Source organism: Hevea brasiliensis, chromosome 15 (genome assembly GCF_030052815.1).
Source record: "Hevea brasiliensis isolate MT/VB/25A 57/8 chromosome 15, ASM3005281v1, whole genome shotgun sequence".
Classification (NCBI taxonomy): domain Eukaryota; kingdom Viridiplantae; phylum Streptophyta; class Magnoliopsida; order Malpighiales; family Euphorbiaceae; genus Hevea; species Hevea brasiliensis.
This window is the reverse complement of record NC_079507.1, coordinates 74,589,014-74,609,126: the sequence shown is the minus strand read 5'-3', so window position 1 is coordinate 74,609,126 and position 20,113 is coordinate 74,589,014. Positions and strand designations below refer to the sequence as shown.

Here is a 20,113-nt window from a genome sequence, read left to right as displayed (position 1 = left end):
TCAAACATATTTATATCATATTTCTTATGAAATAAATTCTCTATAAGTATATTTTTGAAAAATATATTTTAAAAAAATATAATATTTTAAAATAAATAATACTTTAAGTTTGGGTTTTTATTTTTTTAATTTAAGAAAAAAAATAAAATTACATTTATTTACAAATATTTCAAAATTAGTTAAAAAAGGATATGAAAGGTGAAATAGATCCATGAAATGAAAGGCTGTGTAAGGGTAAAGATGCCTCGCTATTGTGGAAAGAAAGCGATTCTCGAATAGACATTGATGCTTCTTCATCATTTATCAACCACTCTATACATTGATGCGAGACAAATTTAAGTTTGAGGAGTTTGGGTTTGATTAGAGTTTTATATATTGGATATTTAATTATTTGATTTTGTTTATATAAATAATTGATTAAATATAAAATATATTTTTTATAGGTATATATTATTTTAAATAAATAGATTTCAAATATTTTATAGAATTATAAAATTTTTAAATATAAATTATTTATAAAAAAATATATTGGATAGATTATTAATTAAAGTATATAAATTTAAACTGATTCAAGTATTATTAAATTAAATTTGGGAAGAGTTTAAATATTATAAATAATAATCAGATTATAATTTAAATATAATAATTTTCGTAAATATCTCATCCATACTCATTTCCATTCATTTCTCTCATGCAACCAATTTTATAAATTAAGTTCTGTCATACTCAAAGTTAGATTTAGTTTTTCTTGAATCGAATTTAAATTGGATTTTATTTATTATAATATAATATAATTTCTCACATATTATAAATAGTAGTTGATTTCTCATATTTATTATAATACGGATTAATATAAATTTAGTGATATTTTGATTTCTCATGTAACGTATGTATCTCTTATTTATATTGTTCGATAACATAATGTTTATATTAGTATTTAAAAATTAATGAGGTAGTTCATAAAAAACTATTCATTTTTTTAGAGATTTAGAAAGCGTTTTAACTAAAATCAATAAAATTATATTATTATTTTTATATTTAATAATAAATTCAATAACTATTTTTATCGAATACTTATATTTTAATAGTTATATATATAGTTAACCCATTAATAGTTAATATCTAACTGCTAATAACTAATAAAATAACTGATAACTATCAAAACAGTTAACAGCTATTAAAATAATTTTATTTTTTATTATACTAATCTAATTTGACAAGATTCTCAGAACCTTATAAGACGAAAAAAAAAATTCTATTTCTTACTAGAAAAACAATCCATAAACATAGATTTATATAAGTATAGTGTGATTATTCATTATATTTCTTTGAAACCAAAAAGATTATTCATAATATTTGTTATCAAGCCTTGAAGTAGGCTACGTTTATAGTTGAGGGTGAGAGGTTAACAAATAATTTTTCAAAAAAAAAAAAAAATTAATTGATATTAAAAAAATATTTATTTGATATTAAATTTAATTTTAAGTTAAATTTTAATTTTTTATTAATATATTTAATGATGTTTTTTTTAATAACAATTCAAATAATAATGTTAAAAAACTTAAATTTTATTTGTTTATTATTATTTTTATATATATATGTCAGCACTTGTAATAAAAAATTATTATATTAATTTTTTTATATAAATTCGAGCGTGCATTCATCATATTTTAAATAAAATTCTTACTTCCGACAACAAGCCTCTCAGACGTTGGATCAGTCGCCATGACGTCACTGACCTGAATTTATCCACGAAATCACATTCCAATTCAGGGGATCCAAACCAATATCTCACATAAGATAAAATAGAACCCACTACAGGAAAACAATCCCCAACCCAAGACTTGTTGCTGCTTACTGCAAGGTACAGCTTTAAGAATTTCCATCGCAAGTGTGGGAGCACATCCCTTAAAGTGGGACCCACTCCCCCCCGACCATGATGATGATTATTACCACCCCCATACTGTAATTTCTCATTTTTTGAGGGGTTAAAAAGTAAAAAAATAAAAAATGAAAATCAAAAGTAGCGTGTACTTTGTGTGTAATTATCATGACTTGGCATCTTTGTTTTTTTTTTTTTCAAAACATTTAATTTTTATTTTATTTTATATTTATCTTATTTTCATCAAATAATTATACAAAAAATTATAAAATAAAATTAATTACAGAACGATTTTATAATCTTCTTATAATTAATGATTATAATATATTAATTTTATTAAATAAAAATTTTATTATTACAGATTAATTAATTATTTTTTTAATTTTACTTCTAACTTTGAGAAAAAAAGAACTCTTTATTTTATTTAATTCAATGTGTTTTCACCGATTTTTCTTTATTTTTCTTTTGAGCTTTTTCTTTTCTTTACCTTCTCTTCTTGCTTGCTTACACACCAGTTTCTTCGATTCGTTGATCTAACTTTTGCTCTGTCGATCTTTCCCTTCAATGGCCGCTAAAGATCCTAAGGAGAGACAAAGCATAGGAAAAGAAACCATAAGAACTGAAGCAAAGTGAGAGGCTTCATGGTGAATTGTATCAGTTTTTGAAGAATTAATTGCAAATTGGAAAAAAAAAATTGTTTGGGTTGTTGTATATGGTCTAAGGTTGTGGTTCGGGTTTGATTTGTTTGGATTTGATATGGGTGGGTGTTTTCCTTGTTTTGGATCATCAAACAAGGAGGGTAGTGGTGGTGGTGCCGTCAAAGAATTAGCCAAGAAGGATTCCGTCAAGGAAGGCTCAGTTGCCCAGACTCACCATGTTCGTAGAGTTAGCTCAGGTAAAGTTCTCGTTTTTGGAAAAATTTTGGTGAATAATTTATGGCTTCTTTTAAGGATCATTTTGGCTGCTGTAAGTGTTTGAATTATGCGTTTTTGGGTTTTGTTTCGAGTGTTTTCTTATTGTGTTTCTGGTAAAATTTTTTGCTACTTTGATCTGTGTTTTCCTGAATTGGGGTTTTTTTTAGCTTTAGTGCTACAGTTCTTTGATGGATTTATTGCTTGTGGAATTGCGTCTTGATTGTGCTTTTTGATTTTTATGCTAATGGGGTGGTGCCCAGTATTATTTAGAGATCCGCTTTTAGTTTTGGGAGCTTCTGTTTCGGAGTTTCTCTTGTAATTATATTTTTCTTTTCTATCATAATTGACAAGGTAAAAAAGAACTGGATGACTAGTGCTTGGAAAATTTTAGTGCTCCTGCAAGTACATAGCGCATTGATAGGCTAGGTCAAATTTGTCTAGATGTTTTGTGCTTGTTTGCAGAATGTAAAATGGGATTCTGTTAGGTTTAAATTTGCATTTTATTTAAAGCTATACCGTCGCTGCCAATTTATTTGGACCAAAAAAGCTGCTTTATATTATTTAATTGTAGTAAGAAATCTGATGAACGATATCTTATCATGTGTAAGCATTCTCTGGAAATACTGAAATAGGCCATTTAGTCTACACAGAAGGAACATAAAGATCTTGTTTTATTGCTTGGATACTTTTTTCAGCCTTTAGGCTGTTCAATTATTTTTCAAAATGATTTGCTCATACACATATTTACCTTCTTCTTTTTGCGCTTCTACATTTTGTCTAATGACTTATTCATGCAGACAAATCAAAATCCCGAAATGGTTCTGATCCTAAGAAGGAGCCAACCATTCCTAAAGATGGACCAACCGCTAATATTGCAGCACAAACATTTACATTCAAAGAGCTTGCTGCTGCAACAAAGAACTTCAGACCAGAGTGTCTGTTAGGTGAAGGCGGCTTTGGACGTGTTTACAAAGGTCGTTTGGAGAGCACTGGACAGGTAATTTGAGACTGCTTAAAATCAATGTCCATATTTTTATGCAATGAATTGTGCCTTGACTCATTATTTATACCATAGTTGCCTGTATTTCCTGTTAGAGTTGCAATTCTTTTGGTTTGACCTGCATTGTGTATGTTTACACCTATTATGAATAAAAATAATCAAGAAGCTAAGTTTTATCTCTCATTTGATGATTTTGGGCTGAATGGAAATTTTGTTTGCAGGTAGTTGCTGTAAAACAGCTCGATCGGAATGGCCTTCAGGGAAACAGGGAATTTCTCGTGGAGGTTCTCATGCTCAGCCTCTTGCACCATCCCAATCTTGTTAATTTGATTGGTTATTGTGCTGATGGGGATCAACGCCTCCTTGTTTATGAGTTTATGCCACTGGGATCGTTGGAGGATCACTTGCATGGTTAGATATCCACCTTTTTTGCTTCAACTTATGATATTGATGGAAACTTTCTGCTCCTAGTGCAATTATGTTCTTATAAATCATAATACATCATAAAAAATGGCATTTCAAGTCTGAACTAGTTGTTTTTTACTTGTGTTAATCTTACTAATTTTTCCTGTACAAATCTTATAATTTTTCTAGGGTTTTTAGAGTTTTGTATTATTGCAATATCATTCATTCTAGAGAACATAGACCAATCACTTGCTTAAGCTTGAATACATACTATTTAGAAATGCCATGCTTGCTCTGTTATTTCTTATATTTAACATGATTATGTGTGTAGTTATTATGTACTTTGTATGGTTGCTTCTAACTCTGGTATATCTAGAATTACTTGGACATAAAAAAGATGGTATGCGCTGAAAATGAGTGACACTTTATGAAATGCTGCTAAATATATATATATATATATATTTTTTTCAATATTACTTGTGTAATGTTGTATAAAGGATCAGGGAAATAAGGTGTCTTTAAAGTTCTCTACTGTATGAAGAGTATTTATGCTTCATGCTCTGGAATTTTAACAAGTGACAAAGAGTGTTGAATAGTTTCCCTATCTTATGTATTGTGCCACTTATGTCCTTTGGCTTCTTCTAAGCTAGATGATTAATGAATATTTTGCCTTATTGGAGCTTATAACACTCGACTTTTGCTGTAACCACTTTTTTTCTTCATACACCAACTGTTTTTAGATATTCCTATTCCACTGGCTGAATTCAATGCAAGGAAGATAAGTCAAACTGTGAGCAATCATCCATATGAGTTTTGCTTTCTAATACTACATGCCATATTGTGGTTGAATACCATCTAATCACAAAGCCATTGATAAATATGCTGTTGAAAAATATACAAATGAGTATCTAGCAGTGATCTTCCTTTTGATCAGTTCTCTTGAGACTTGGATGAAACCATAGGGAAAATATTCAGAGTTGAATTCAGTTGCTTCTCTGAACATATGTGAGTCAGTATTTGAGAGAAATATTCAATAACCGAGTTTCATGTGTAGTGTTTTGTGGAATGGCATGTCAACTGGGGTGAATTTCATTATACATGATAAGCTTCATTGGTATGGGGATGTAGAGATCAGTCATTGGAATGATAAGGTGTGGAACAGAAGCATTTAGGATAAGCTAGGACTTATCTCTAACTGATGTCTGACATTTGTAGACATTGAACTGGATTGATTGATTTAAAAAGTTGAATAAAGTGGAATAGTGCAAATAGCATGCAAGAGAGAGAGAGAGAGAGAGAGAGAGAGAGAGAGAGCTGAAAAGAGGAGGGAAAGGGAGTGGTTCATATTCTGTGGCACCAACTGCTGATGTTGCTAACGTTGATGTGATAGTTTCAACTTTGGCCAAAGTTGGTGTTATAGAATTAGTCACTTGGCATAGTGATTATAATGGTACTATCAGTAGTTCTATAAGTAGTTGTACTTTAATCTGACATGCTGCTGGTAGGTTATATGCGTGAACTATTCAATTGATGCTAGGCACTTTGCCTCAACTTGTGCAACTGCATGTACTGGTGTAAGTGAGGCATAGATGATAGCTGCAGTTTATTGCTCATTTTTCTGCAAAGTTTGCCTCTTGACCTGAGTGCAGTGCAGGTCTGTTGATGAAATTATCAAACGGTTGACAGCATATCAAATTGATAGCCATTGTTATGGGGGTCAACCAGGAGAATGTGATATTTAAACATGATGCCAGTACAAATTTATTGCTACACTACATGGAGTTACGGACTATGGTATTGTGCCAGTGTTGGGTATGGGCCAAATATCAGACTTCTCTGATGTAGGACTAGGGAAATCCTCATAAAACCTGGATAAGAATACCTAGAAAATAAGTGATTTTTAAGGATTCAAGGATGATGGAGCTTAATTGCAAAAGAAGGTTCTTTGCTGCTTAATGCGAGCACTTGGAATAACGCTTGGTAGGTTTGAGGTAAAATCTGTTAAATTTTAAGTTGTCAGTTGATCATCCTACAGAAGTCTGCTAAAGATGGTAGTGCAGCCTGTGATTTGAGTATGTCTAGAATGAGTAATAAGAAGCCAACAACGCTCTTATGCCTTTCAGGCAAGCAAGGATGAAATAGAAAACCCACCTTTCAGTGCTTACTTCTTGGAGATCGCCTCTTGATCAATTTGATGGTAAATAGAACTGTGGTGAAAACGGTGGACCTTATGAGTATAATCCCTTCAAAAAGAAAATCTGATATCTGAAGTGGAGAAACCAATAAATTACACATAGATTGTTTGCATCATATGCGTAATTTTAAGATTGTGTTTCATCTTTTCATTAATTAAACATATCTTTTCATGTTTGCATGTGCATCACTACCTAATTCACTGATGAAAATGTTACTCTGTGAATGGGACACTTAAATGTTTTGACAATTATGAGTCCATCTCTGAATTCTTTTTTGATTTCCAAACAGTTACAGGAGCTGTCTTTACCTCGAGACAATATTCTGAAAACTCTTAATCCTGCCCCTACCCCATGTGCAGCCTTTCCTCCTTTCCCTTCTCTCTCTCTCTCTCTCTATGATGTGTTTCCCCTTGTGAAAATTTGTCTTTTCTATTTCTTTGTTTTGAGATTACAAGTGTCATTCACAAGGATGCTGGGTCCCATGATTAACATGTCTTTGAATACCTGGATATCTGATCATAATGAGTTGCTAAGTTAAAAATGTGTTTTGTCAAATTTTAAACTGTGATGCTTAGTAAGTAAAGATCGTTAGTGTAAAATATCTTACAACCAATTATGATTCTTATTAAATCTATTCTTATATACTTACAACTGTACACAAGTCTAAAGTGTGAATTGGATAAGTATGGTTTCTCATTCTTTTACTGTATTTTAATCTTGTTTTCAGATCTTCCACCGGACAAGGAGCCTCTGGACTGGAACACAAGGATGAAGATTGCAGCTGGTGCAGCTAAGGGGTTAGAGTACTTGCATGACAAAGCAAACCCGCCTGTCATTTACCGAGACTTAAAATCATCCAACATCCTTCTTGATGAGGGCTATCACCCCAAGTTATCAGATTTTGGACTTGCAAAGTTGGGTCCTGTTGGTGATAAAACCCATGTCTCTACACGTGTGATGGGAACATATGGCTATTGTGCCCCTGAATATGCTATGACTGGTCAACTTACTTTAAAATCTGATGTCTATAGTTTTGGAGTTGTCTTTCTTGAACTCATCACTGGGCGCAAGGCCATCGATAATACCCGTGCTCCTGGAGAAAATAATCTTGTGGCATGGGTAAGCTTTTTTACCCCTTCATCTTCATTAGGAAACTGTTCTAATAATTGTATTGATGCATTGTGGCATTTTCCTTTTATCCCCCCTTTTTTAAATGTTGAATTAACATAAAACAAGATTTCTGTTGTTTTCTCTTGTTATTCTGTTGGACATGGCATTTTTTAGGCGCGGCCACTTTTCAAGGATCGTAGGAAGTTCCCCAAAATGGCTGATCCATTGCTTCAAGGCCGTTATCCAATGCGAGGATTATATCAAGCTCTTGCAGTTGCAGCCATGTGCTTGCAAGAACAAGCAGCCACAAGGCCTCTAATAGGCGATGTTGTGACTGCACTCACTTACTTAGCTTCCCAAACACATGACCCTAATGCTGCCAATCAAAGTAACAGAGTTGGGCCATCTACTCCTAGGAACAGGGACGATCCGAGGGGGATGGCAGATGGGGTGGATAGCCCAGATGAGCACGGACGTGGTGGGCGGCATGGCTCTCCTTCTACTCATAAAAATTCACCTGATTATAGAAGGCGTGATACTGTCAGGGAATTAGGCACTGGCTCAGAGTTACGAAGGAGCGATACCGGTGGTGGGTCTGGCCGAAAATGGGGTTTGGATGACTCTGAGAGACAGGATTCTCAAAGAGATAGTCCAGTAAATGCCAGCAGAGCAAGGGAAACTCCCAGGAATCGTGATTTAGATAGAGAGCGTGCAGTTGCAATGGCAAAAGTTTGGGGTGAAAATTGGAGAGAGAAAAGGCGAGCCAATGCAATGGGTAGCTTTGATGGTACAAATGAGTAATGGTTGCAGTAGAAGGCCAATTCATGTTGCTTTGATCTGGGCAATATATGTTGTATGCTTCCAGTGGACATCATGAAGAAAAAAAGAAGTTGCAGATACAGCGTCCATAACTGTCTTGGTTTCCATTTCCACCCAGAAAATAAGACTTGTTGTATCCAACTTTGACTGCTGTTGTTTTGTCCTGTATCATTCTTGTAGTCGAGTATGAAATTGAATGCTTCAATTATGTGGTTGAAGGAAGGAAACACAGAATTAAAGCAAGGTTCACGGAAAGTGGGTAGCGTTTGGTTTCAGGCATTTACAGGAAACCCCACTGCAGAATTGATGTATGCGACATGTCAATCTATGTATTTAGGACTTTTTTTTTTTGTTTCTTTAAAGTTGTTGTCACAGGAAATCTGGGAAGATAGCTAATTTTTGCCCCTTGTATCTGTCCTAATGCGGGGAGACTTGGCGGGTTTGTTGTGGGTATCTCGTTGGTGTTACATCTTGTACTCGATACGGTCTTGTGTATGGATTTCTGAGTGGGGTCATGTTTCGGCTTATACAGGAAGTTTTCATGATATTCTTCTCCATATCTCATCATGTTACTCTCTCCTTTATTTTTCTGTGCCCCTATTCATGATGTTCTTCAATTAAACCATCTTACCCAGTGAGAATTCATTGTTATCACTTAGCCAATTACAATACAAAAAGAAAAAGATGAAAAAGAATCACGCCTGCCCACTTTTTGTGATGGTCGAGTGAACTTCAAAATCCCTTTCGTGGTAGGCTCCAGCATAGCTCCACATCACATGATATAGTTTGCTGCCAACGTTGTTTGGTGCCACTGCCACCTAACCCAAGAACAAAATTGGAGGTTCCCCGCTGGTTGTAGATCAGATATATTAACCGAGTCCCAGCAAGAGGTGTTAGTCACGGTTTCCAGCTGCAGATGACAATCGTACGTAGGCAAACAGCCTATGGTTTTGCGGACAAGTGAAAAAGAAAGGCTACTGTGGTTTTCCTGTCGTTTGTGTCGTTTTCGAAGAACAGGAAAGCTAGGCTAATTCACTTGGAGGTTACTCAAAATTCCATCATAGCTAATACTCTGGATAAGTCGAATGCTGAACCAACGCCTTTTATGGCAGTAACTTGATTGCTCTTTTCTTCCTGTTAGCCAAACTAAATACTGGAAATGCATGTCAACTATTACAAAACAAATTAATTATCATTAGATGCACAAATTAACGTGAAACTTTAAATCAGGAAGTGGGGTTGCTTATGCGTAATGCTAGGTTTTCAATGAATATAGGCTGTTTTACTTTTGGGACTTGTTCAGGATTTGTAGCTTGCTTGGAACAAGGGAGTTCCATTGGTTTTGTTGGAAGCATTTTTCAAATGATTACCCACATCAGAGTGATTCTAGGTAGGAGTCAGTAGGCTTGTAATGAGAATTGGCCATCTGCTAGAGTCAGATTTGGTGGTTTGTATTAGGGACGTTTTTCAAGAGGCTAATGTTTGCACTTTGCAGAGACTAAGCTTTTGCCCCGGATGTATAATTCACTAGAATGAACATCATAGTAAACTCCCTGGCAACTGCCAAAGTAACCAATACACACTCTGTTTGACTTGAAAAAAAAAATGGTAACAATAAAAAATTATATTTAAATAACAAAAATTACATTTTACAAAGAAAAATTAAACTTATTATCATGACATTTTAAGAAGCAAAGATTTAAAAAAAAAAAAAAAGACTAAATAAAAAAATGCAAGTTGATCAATTGACCATCCTGCTACAGTAGGAAACTTTTGCCCAAACGCTTAATAAGCAACACCCCCCAACTTGCGGATTAAAAAAATCCGACATTAGGTGCGAGAAGTGTGGCAGTTAGAATATATATATTTTCAGATTAAAACTTAATTTACTTTTTATATTTGTTAGAGATGCCCAATTTAATTCATTTTAAAATTTTAATTTAATTTAATTAAAATTTTTTAATTTATGTCTAATTTAACTCAAAATAAAAGAATGTGCAACTTGCTCACCAAAATGATGTGAGAGTTGCTTTTTTTTTTAATTTTTTTAATAATTTTAAAGTTAATTACTTTATTAATTATTTTTTAATGTTAATTATTTAAGTATAATTATTATAATTTTTATTTTTAATTAATTATATGAAAATATAAAAATAATGTTTTTTATATTTTGTGCTCCTATATCAATAACCCCAGTAACAAGGATAAGCCTATTGTGCTTAGAGAACAAGACGTAAATGCGCACCAAAGGATAGGGAATAAAGGCTCTTTCCTAGTCTTCATTTTCACGATTACAGTCAGGGTCATACATTCCTGATCCAGTAACATCCCAAATAAAAATGAACATCGAGTCACGTCCAGGAAAAATATTATCTAATAGAGAGATCAAGTGATTGGGAAGACTGAGAATGACTTTGTGAAAAAGCTTAGTAGATCAATGGAAAAGAGTTGACAGCTAAAATAAGGTGAATGGTTGATATTTTTATTTAATTAATTATACAATATAAATATAATTATTTAATATTAAAAATAAAAAATTATTAAATATTAAAAAAAAATACATGTAATCAAATAAAGAAATTAAATTGATTTAAACTTAAATCAAAATTCTCGTAAGTTAAATTAAACTAAAAATTAAAAATAAACTAAATTAAACTTTCAAATTGAGCTCTATCCCATCTGTTTTCTGTATCTTTTGACTTGTCATCAATAATTGAAACAATTAGCATGTACTCATTTGTAATTTGATTGCGGGAATAGAAAGGGAAGAGTTACTAGACTTCGAGCCCACAGTTATCTTACAGAACTCGTATGGGAAACCAGAGAAATAATTTAACCACTATTAACCAAAAATTAACAGATAAACCCAAGAAAGATTACTCTTAATACAACAGTAAAGGTCAATAAATACATAGCAAGTGTTAGTTAAAACTCCATACAACCTCTAACTTCATCCACAACTTGCAGCATTGCATTCCCTCACCAACTGTCAAGATACGTTGTGATCCTGAGTGAGCAAAACTATGGGGATCCAAATCATAATCAGTGGGATACTTTCACTACCAGATATTTTTAAAAGCTTTCCCCCCTAAAAATATATTAAACCAAAAATAAAAAAGAAGGGGTCTATGCTCCTTTTACTTCCTCCTCTTTCCCTGCAAAAAGAAAATAACAAGGCTCGGTTAATCATTTTCTCCAGGGAGCAACACTCGATGATAAATAAGTCATGTACTAAGAAATTAACGGCACCGAGCAACTTACTGAGCTCACATAATCATCCATTGTCAATTGCTTTCGCTTCTTTAGCAAAGTGGGACCCTCAGTCTGCCTTCCCATTGCACGCTTAGATGGTGTCATGTTCTGGCACATAACAAAGTATCACAATAAAATGTTTATCAGTAGCATGAAAAGATGAAGATGGCCTTACCAATTGCCACAGACCAAATGCAAATCTCTATAGAATCCAGACAAAAATAGAATAAAATAAACCAGAACACATGTACAGTGCTTGTGTGCATGCCGAGTTGGTGAGTTGGCTGAAGAATAGTATAAAAAGAACCTTGGCAAGCTTCTTCTCTTTCCGTGCCTGTCTCTCTCTCTCATCATATTCTTGGTTTTCCTTCTCCACCAGCCGAATAAGGGTATCACATCTCCTCGCAAGTTCTTGAGTTGTGCGAGACTTCACAAACCAATCAAAACGAAACAAAGGTGATGTACGAAATGCGGCCTTTAGCTCATCCCAGTTCCCATATCCAAGCTTGTGAACCATGCAAATCTGCCAGTAGCAACAGAAGGCATTAACATCACTACATGTCTAATATCCAAGTGAGAAGGGGCAGGAAGAAGGGCAGGAATTCAAATTAGAGAGATGTATAAATGAAGAACCGCACCATGAACCGATCACATTCTTCATTGTAAAGCTTCCCTTTGTTCTGACCATACTGGATCTTCAATTCAAGCCATGGATTCTTGTATCTATCCAATTTCTTCCCAATTGCTTTCATGATCTCATCTTTACGGGAAATTCTAGCCTCTCCTCTCTCAATATTCTTAATGATCCTATCATAATCTACAGGCATACCACAATTCAGAGGAACAAAAAAAAAAGAGATGATTAAATTATTGCCAAGATCCAATGAACAATAAATTCTTGCCACAAATCAAGTATGGTTCTTTCAACAGTGTAAGGAGAAAGAGTTGGGTGGATAGGATGACCAATGACAATAATGGAAACTGAAAAGGCCCAGCTATGGAGTGGACACATTATGCAGAGATCTTTGCAGCCACCAATAAATGCCACATGAACTAAGGTTGACAGTAACGGAGTGAGCCAGGAAGAAGATGAAAAAAGAGTTTGCTTAAGTAAGAAAAGAATAAAACACGATATCACTTACCATTTAACTCTTTGTATCGCTCTTTAAAAACTTTAGCATATCTTTCAACTTCCTCCTCTGTTTTTCCTTCCATTTCAGAAGCAATACCTTTTATGTCATTCCGTCCATATTTCTCACAAGCCCTGATAAAGGTATTGAAGTCTCTTCTACTCCATGAAGAAAAACCCTGAAATTGTCCACTCAATTGTCAGCAGTTAGGCCTGTAATATAATATAAAACGAACCTACATTGAACACTCGGCTCACCTCTTCCAATAGTCGTTCCTTTTCTTCCAATTCTTCAGCAGTCAAAGGTTCTCCGCCCTCTAAACAATCAATAATCAGTCCACAGTACATATGATGATGCAATGAACATAATTAGGCATCTCATTAAACATACCTTCAGGTTCATCAACATCAATTGTGTCTTTCAACTGATTCTTTTGATGCGTTTGCTGAAATTTTGTTCAATAAAATGAAAGAAAAATTAGCATAGACAATAAATTTCTAAAAGCACACCACCTAGATAACCAAGAAAACAGAATTAAAAGTTATAGAACAAGGATGGTACCCACCATGAGGTAGCGTACTTCTTTTTCATACAATTCACTCAATCTTTGTGTGTTGAAAAACTGAAAATCGTGTCTGAAAATAGAAGAAAAAATTTTAAGTCATGTGACAATTCAAACCATTCAACAGAGCAAACGATGAGTTTCAGAAGCACTTACAATTGAGGCATGCGAGGAATTCGAGGTTCTTTTGGTTTTGCTGGACCACCTTGACGCATTGTTTGCTTAAAGTACTCAGATTCAGAGTAGCTAATCAAACAAAGATTTACAACAAAATCAATGTTAAGTATAATGCTAAAACAACATATACAGAGTTACAAACAAGACACTTAGGACAAAAGAAAGATGGAAAAGGGCATTACTTGCGCTTTCGCTCTCTCTTTGGTGGTTCGATCCAGTTTTCACTGACAATCTTCTTGAAGTCAAACTTGTTCTCATCCTTCACAAAACCAAAACACAATGAGCAGGGTCACAGAAAATAGGCCTCAAAAAATACTATAAAATCTAAGTATTCTGTAATGGTTGAGAGAGAGAGAACCATGCCTACCTTATCATCATCAAAATCATACAATTCAGCAGCTGCCAAAAACCAAGAAAAAGATATTCACGCTTAAAATGGTGAATTTGCATAGTGATTAAAAATTACAGATGACTTAATGTCATTGCATGTAAACCAGTAGAACTCATTGACAACATACTGTCATCCATTTTGAATTTTATTGCGTCTTCTGTAAACTTCTTCATCTTGGCATCAAGCTCTGCTGTTGCCTCTTCTCCTTTAGCAATAATTCTGTCAATGTCTTCATCTGTAATTGTGCTATCCTTTGAGCTGAAAACCATTTCAGCGCCAAACCTCACCATTTGAAGCAGCTCATCTTTATTAACAGCTGCATGAAACAAAAAAGGCATTAAAACATTAACCAAAAAGATGAAAACATTAAAACATATGTAAAGCTCAATGTGGTGGTGCTGCTTACTTTTCTGCTCTGCTAACCTTCCTTGTTGAATCACTAAAGCATCAAGAGCAAGCTTTTTATAAGCCCTCTCAATCACTTTTTCCTCAATGGTATACTGTTCCATAATAACAATGAGAAAAAACATTGACATAGCTTAGCTTCTACAATAGCGCATGAAAATAAGTGCAAACCTCTGTGCAAAATCGGAACACTTGAACTTCTTTCTTCTGACCAATCCTATGAGCACGATCCTGTGCTTGCAAATCAACTTGTGGATTCCTACAATAAATGCTTAGTCTCATCAAGGACACAAAAATGAAAAATGAAAAAGAAAAAAAGAGAAAGAAGACAAACACTCGCCGAGAAAGAAAGAAAGAAAGAAACAAACAAAGAAGACAAACACTCACCAATCACTATCATAAAGTATGACAACATCTGCAGTAGCAAGATTAATCCCAAGTCCTCCTGCTCTAGTTGACAATAAGAAAACGAATTTCTCACTCCCTGGCTTGTTGAAAGCATCAATGGAAGCATCACGATCTTCTCCACCAGTATTGCCATCAATCCGACAATACAGATAGCCACGAAACATTAAGTAGTCTTCAAGAATGTCAAGCAACCTAGTCATCTGCATTTTAAACCAAAACCAACCACAATAAAACATAGTTATCTAGCCAAAACATCAAGCATAATGACTTGTAAACATAGAAAATAATGCTCAGTCATGTGCTAAAAAAGATCATCAGTAATATTAAAAGAACAGCATAACCATTTTAAGATACCCTGCTCAATTCATGTTTATAACAAACTAACCTGTGAAAATATCAAAACCCTGGAATCACGCTCTTTTAGCTTAGGAAGCAACTTATCCAAGAGAACCATCTTACCTAGAAAATTGAATAACAATGTAAAGAATGATTTCCATTACTAACTGAAATATAAATAATAATAGACTTATTCTGCTCTGCAGACTTACCAGCATTCATAATAAGATGATCTCCTGTTGTATATGGTGGGCCAGGCTCAGCACCCTGGAAAAGATATGGATGATTACAGCATTTACGCAGCTGCATTGCTATATTAAGAAGACGTTTACGTTCACCACCAGCATTAACAACTTCAAGATCTTTCTGTAGTAAAGCCCTATAATACTGTTTCTGCATCTGGGACATGCCCACCTTCAGTATGGTTTCCTTCTTTGGAGGCAATCCTTTCTCAACATCTGATTTCAATCTTCGGAGAAGAAATGGCCGTAGAACCTTAAAAATTGAGATTCCACAAAATCAATAACCACATTCAAGCACAAATCTGTGTCCAACGGTACAGCAGTAACATTCCTACCTTGTGCAGTTGCTGAACAACCTCCTGCTGATCATTTTCACCAGAAATTTGAAACCATTCATCAAAGGTTTCAGCTGAGCTAAAAATTTCTGGCAGTAAAAAGTTCAGAAGAGACCAGAGTTCATGAAGATTGTTCTGCAAATCAAAAAACATAATAAGAGATAAATTTCTATAACAAGAAACAGATCTAGGTAAATACAAACAGAAGATAACACATGAACATAGAAGGAAATCAATGAATTACAGCCCATCGTCCATCAACATTTGACACATTCTCTCAAGCCCCAGCTTAAAAAATTTCCATGCAATTAAAGAGTTGAATGCATACCTGAAGAGGAGTACCAGTAATGAGGAGACGGTAATTGGTATTATAAAGTCTCATTGTTTTTGAAAGAAGAGAATTTTCATTCTTAATTCGATGGGCCTCATCTATGATTATGTAGCGCCAGCTAAAGCGACGCAAGGCTGACTTTTCTTTGATGGCCATTTCAAAACTTGTAACACACACATCAAACTTTCCTGCAACCAGTAAATTCTCACGTATGTGTTTCTGCCAAAAACAATAAATCAACAGAACACATTAGAACTGCAAAACCAGAGAAGTAAAGAATTACCCACAATAATATAATAATTTGAGGAAGAAGAAGAATTACTCACAGGAGAATAATTTTAGTGACTTACCCTTTCATCAGGATTGCCAAGAAACTTTACAGCACGCAAAACTGGACAAAAACGACGAATTTCATTCATCCAGTTACCAAGAGTAGACTTTGGGGCAACTACCATATGAGGACCAGTTATTCCTCTAAACTCGTGCAGGTAACCCAACAAGGAGATTGTTTGTAAAGTTTTACCAAGACCCTAGATTTCAAAAATAAGAATTTATCACTATAACACAATAAATAAAGTATTGCAATCACTTATAACACAACAGAACAAAGCACTGAGCTATAATGGTGAATTCAAGTTTTTAGATAAACGATATGAAAAAAAAATGGTTTGGATACACACCATTTCATCTGCAAGGATTCCATTTATACCATTCTCATAGAGTCTTATGAGCCAGTTTAACCCAGCAAGTTGGTAATCCCTCATCTTCCCCTGAATACCTGTACAACATGTGAAAATATTAGCGTCCAATTAAGTTATACTTAACAGCAACATCAGAAGATCAACTTAAACGTAAATTCAATCAGTTAAAAAGAATCTCCCACTAGCCAGACACTATTTCAGCTGTTAGTTTTGTGTCCGATGACATTAAATTAGAAATGCACTGTGAATAACATATGGACCAGTTAACAAAATAATATTCATCTATTTGTAACTAGGAATTATGCACAAACCGTGATTATGAAAAGACATTATACAAACAACAATAACAAATCCCACCAATGTTTGCATAATTTGAAAAGGACAGATGGAGCACTTACAAGAGGGTTGTGCCACCAGCCTTGTGTTTCCAGCCCCAGATAAAGCATCTTCTTCCTCCTTCAGACACTCTTCATCTTCTTCCTCTTCAGTTACTTTGGATGCATGTCGACCCCTAAATATAAGTTAATTGAGAAATCAACAGAATAGGTGGGCAGTTAAATGCATTTAGGTGTACGCATGTGTGCATCCTTTCTAACAACAATACATAAACAATTAAAAGTATGAGGCATGCCATTGCCACCAAATAAAAATAAAAGAAAACAACCTTTTTCCTGACATGCAAACCTTTTTCTAACATAGGTAAGAATTTGAACCTAGGCATCCAATCTCACCACTAAGCCACTTAAGCTAGGGTCAAAGACCTAGCTTCCCATATATTTTCAATCAGTCTTTGCATCCATAACTCCAAAATCGATTATGAAATAATGCAACATAACTAATAGAGTACCGCATGATCATCTGGATGATTGAAACTGAAACAGGGAAATACTTCTAATAAGTGATAGCCAGCTCAGGAAAGCTTAATATATGCAACAATTGAAAAAAAAAATACTGAATTAGACATACAGAAATAATTTTTCACCAGACAAGGATTGAATAAAGCACAGTTGTCAAGCAACACAAATATACCTTCCCTTAGCTTTCTTCTGGGATGCAGGTTGATCAGGTTTGGCAAAATGAGCAAACAACTCAGTTTGCTGCAGCAAATACTTCAAGCGCCCCTTCCCTTTATTGTTCTGCCGTTAGACTAAAATTAGCAAACTTGTAAAATAATTTTTCCATGTACTAAAAGCAGTAGCGGTTCCAAAAAGAAAATTTTCCTTGGATCAATATATAAATAAATTATATAATATATTCATCATAATAAAAAATAGTGCATTTAATACTCATGCAAAAGCAGTTAAGTCTTAAATTTAGGAAAAAAAAGACCTACATCATACAATAGAAGCACACAATAATTTGCTCAGTCAATTGATTTCTTATTTAGTAAAAATACATTCTCCGTAAAAAAAGGAGGTGTCAATTTAAATAGATATATAAATATATAAGGGTAATTTAAGAAAAAAAAAAAAAGGGTCGATTGACCCCTCTTTCATCCAAGTGGAGCCACCTCTGACTACAAGCAACAAGTATATAAATAATACCATATCTGCATCTATAGCCGCATTTTGTGCATCCAACATCTCCTGAATCTTCTGCTTCTTCAATTTCTGCAGTTCCTTGAGTCTTTGCTTTTCACGCTTGCTTATTTCATTGCTGTTTTCATCCTGCAGGTCAAACTATGCGGGGAACATTTTGTCAGGATGTTGAACACCAAATTAACAACGCCAGGTGTGAAATTATCAAATGAACTTAGATGCATGAATAACACACGCTGGAGAATTGCAAACGCAAGTACAATGCAACGGAATATAACAGTTCTCCTATGTTAATTGCTCTTATTTAATTTCTCCAGCAATCTACTATTTCTAAAATTTTCGGGTGCAAAATAAACAACCCAGCATGAAACGCGTTTGTGCATCTTCCTTTCCTCTTCTTTTTCTTCCTCTTTTGGTAGGGGAGGCAGCAGACTTGAAAAATTAAGACTAACACTCAACACATCTACATTATTCAAGACTGATTCAACTATTTCTGCTTCGTTTAAGCGCAACTCCCCTAGTTTACAAATGAATTCACAAATAAAAAAGCCAAAAAGTACTCTTCTTCGATTTTATCCGTAATCTATCAAATGCTAAGCCAAGCCCCGAAACCTACACCATCAAGCCTTCTTCACCGACCAAAACAAAAATATTTTCCTCAAAAGAGTATCACCTGAAACAAAGTGAACTACTAATAGCCAGCATAATCCAAAAAATCACCTCGTCAACATCGTCGGCGTCGCCGCTGATGTCGTCTCCAGTTTCGTCAGCAGCTTCATCATCATCGGAATCAGCGGAGCGAGCCACGGCTTCTATCTCCTCCTCGTCCTCCTCGTTGATCTGTTCGTTGATTTGCTCCTCTTCGGACGAATTGGAGCCGCTAGATAGCGCCTCGTCAGAGTATTCCTGTTGCTTCGAGGGTTTCGCCATAGTATTTGCTTCCTTTCCCTCAGATGGTTTCGTTTTCACTATTGACAGAAGAGAGCTCAAGTTGGAAGAGACCTTCGAATGAAATAAAGAGGGATAGTTGGTGATTTGTATCTGTTGGAGTTTTTAGGGTAAAAGGTTGGGCCTTTGTGGCTTTGAGTCGGGTCGGGAGTGAAATGGATTTTCCCGCCTTTTATTGCAGTGGAAATGTGATTTCCCGCCTATATCGAAGTCGGTTAGCCCAATGGCCCGGTGGTTCGATCTCTTGCTTCGCTCCGAATGATTAATTTTTTTGTAAGGTGGTTCTTGAAGTTTAATTAAACTTCTAATTTAATTTATATATTTTTAAAATTAAGTAACTTAATAATAAAATTTAATAAAATTTATAATTTAATCTATAAAACTCTATTAAATTAATATTAATTTTAGTAAAAGTAACTAAAATATGCTAATCACTATTTTTAATTTAAAAAATAATTTAGTCCTGAAATTTTATTTTATTAGTAATTTAATTTTTAAAATTTTATTTTATTATCAATTTAATTCTTATATTTTAAAATATGGATTAAATAAAAAAATTTTAAATTTAATTATTAAAATATGAATTAATTACTTAAAATCTTTAAAAACTTTAGTTAATTATAAATTATTCATATATTTTATAAATTGATTCTTAAATATTATAATTATATATAAATAAATCCTTACAATTTTGTCAAATTCTATTTATATAATTATTATTTTAATTTATATATATACATCAACTGTAATTCTAACAGCAGGATTAACATTTATTAAAAACTAAATTATTAATAAAATAAAATTTTAGGAACTAAATTATTTTTTAATTAAAAAAAAATTAAGTGCATTTTTATTAATTTTATTATAATTAACAGTAAATTAATTGAAATTTTAATAACTGAATTAAATTATAAATTTTGTCAAATTTTATAAATTAAGTTATAAATTTTATCAAATCTCATAGTTTTTTTTTTAATTGTATATAATTATTAAATTTATTTTTATGAAGAGTTGGGTACATTTTTTGTAATG

At 33.7% G+C, this 20,113-nt stretch overlaps 2 protein-coding genes across 3 annotated transcripts; one reads left to right on the top strand and one right to left on the bottom strand.

The window, feature by feature from the left end:
• The first annotated feature begins 2,321 nt into the window (after positions 1-2,321).
• Positions 2,322-8,870, top strand: LOC110673955 (serine/threonine-protein kinase PBL27). The gene is made up of 5 exons (XM_021837208.2): positions 2,322-2,777; positions 3,594-3,793; positions 4,018-4,207; positions 7,124-7,515; positions 7,681-8,870. The coding sequence occupies exons 1-5, from the start codon at positions 2,639-2,641 to the stop codon at positions 8,305-8,307; spliced, it is 1,548 nt and encodes a 515-aa protein (XP_021692900.2). The 5' UTR covers positions 2,322-2,638; the 3' UTR covers positions 8,308-8,870.
• Positions 8,871-11,178: 2,308 nt separating this feature from the next.
• On the bottom strand, positions 11,179-19,183 carry LOC110673954 (ISWI chromatin-remodeling complex ATPase CHR11). 2 transcript variants are annotated; one of them, XM_021837207.2, is made up of 25 exons: positions 18,854-19,183; positions 18,140-18,262; positions 17,625-17,731; positions 16,994-17,106; positions 16,575-16,672; positions 16,245-16,424; positions 15,892-16,113; positions 15,564-15,698; positions 15,199-15,481; positions 15,036-15,109; positions 14,630-14,850; positions 14,414-14,501; positions 14,244-14,337; positions 13,965-14,153; positions 13,814-13,845; positions 13,629-13,705; positions 13,426-13,515; positions 13,273-13,342; positions 13,098-13,152; positions 12,965-13,023; positions 12,720-12,885; positions 12,216-12,394; positions 11,885-12,100; positions 11,587-11,685; positions 11,179-11,480 (listed from the first exon to the last, which is right to left on the bottom strand). In XM_021837207.2, exons 1-25 carry the CDS (start codon positions 19,061-19,063, stop codon positions 11,463-11,465), a joined length of 3,198 nt encoding a protein of 1,065 aa, XP_021692899.2. In that variant the 5' UTR covers positions 19,064-19,183; the 3' UTR covers positions 11,179-11,462. The 2 variants fall into 2 exon arrangements, with proteins under 2 accessions (XP_021692899.2, XP_021692896.2); XM_021837204.2 differs by having other exon boundaries at positions 18,140-18,274; positions 18,854-19,173.
• Between the last annotated feature and the right edge of the window lie 930 nt (positions 19,184-20,113).

Bases quoted from the DNA above. Each gene is read 5' to 3' on its own strand.
- LOC110673954 (XM_021837204.2), bottom strand. From the start codon at position 19,063: ATGGCGAAACCCTCGAAGCAACAGGAATACTCTGACGAGGCGCTATCT. The intron at 14,338-14,413 runs GTTTGCACTTAT...ATTATGGAACAG, and splicing joins TGTTCCGATTTTGCACAGAG to TATACCATTGAGGAAAAAGT. The intron at 12,101-12,215 runs GTGCGGTTCTTC...TGCTACTGGCAG, and splicing joins AAGAATGTGATCGGTTCATG to ATTTGCATGGTTCACAAGCT.
- LOC110673955 (XM_021837208.2), top strand. From the start codon at position 2,639: ATGGGTGGGTGTTTTCCTTGTTTTGGATCATCAAACAAGGAGGGTAGT. The intron at 2,778-3,593 runs GTAAAGTTCTCG...TTATTCATGCAG, and splicing joins TGTTCGTAGAGTTAGCTCAG to ACAAATCAAAATCCCGAAAT. The intron at 7,516-7,680 runs GTAAGCTTTTTT...GGCATTTTTTAG, and splicing joins AAAATAATCTTGTGGCATGG to GCGCGGCCACTTTTCAAGGA.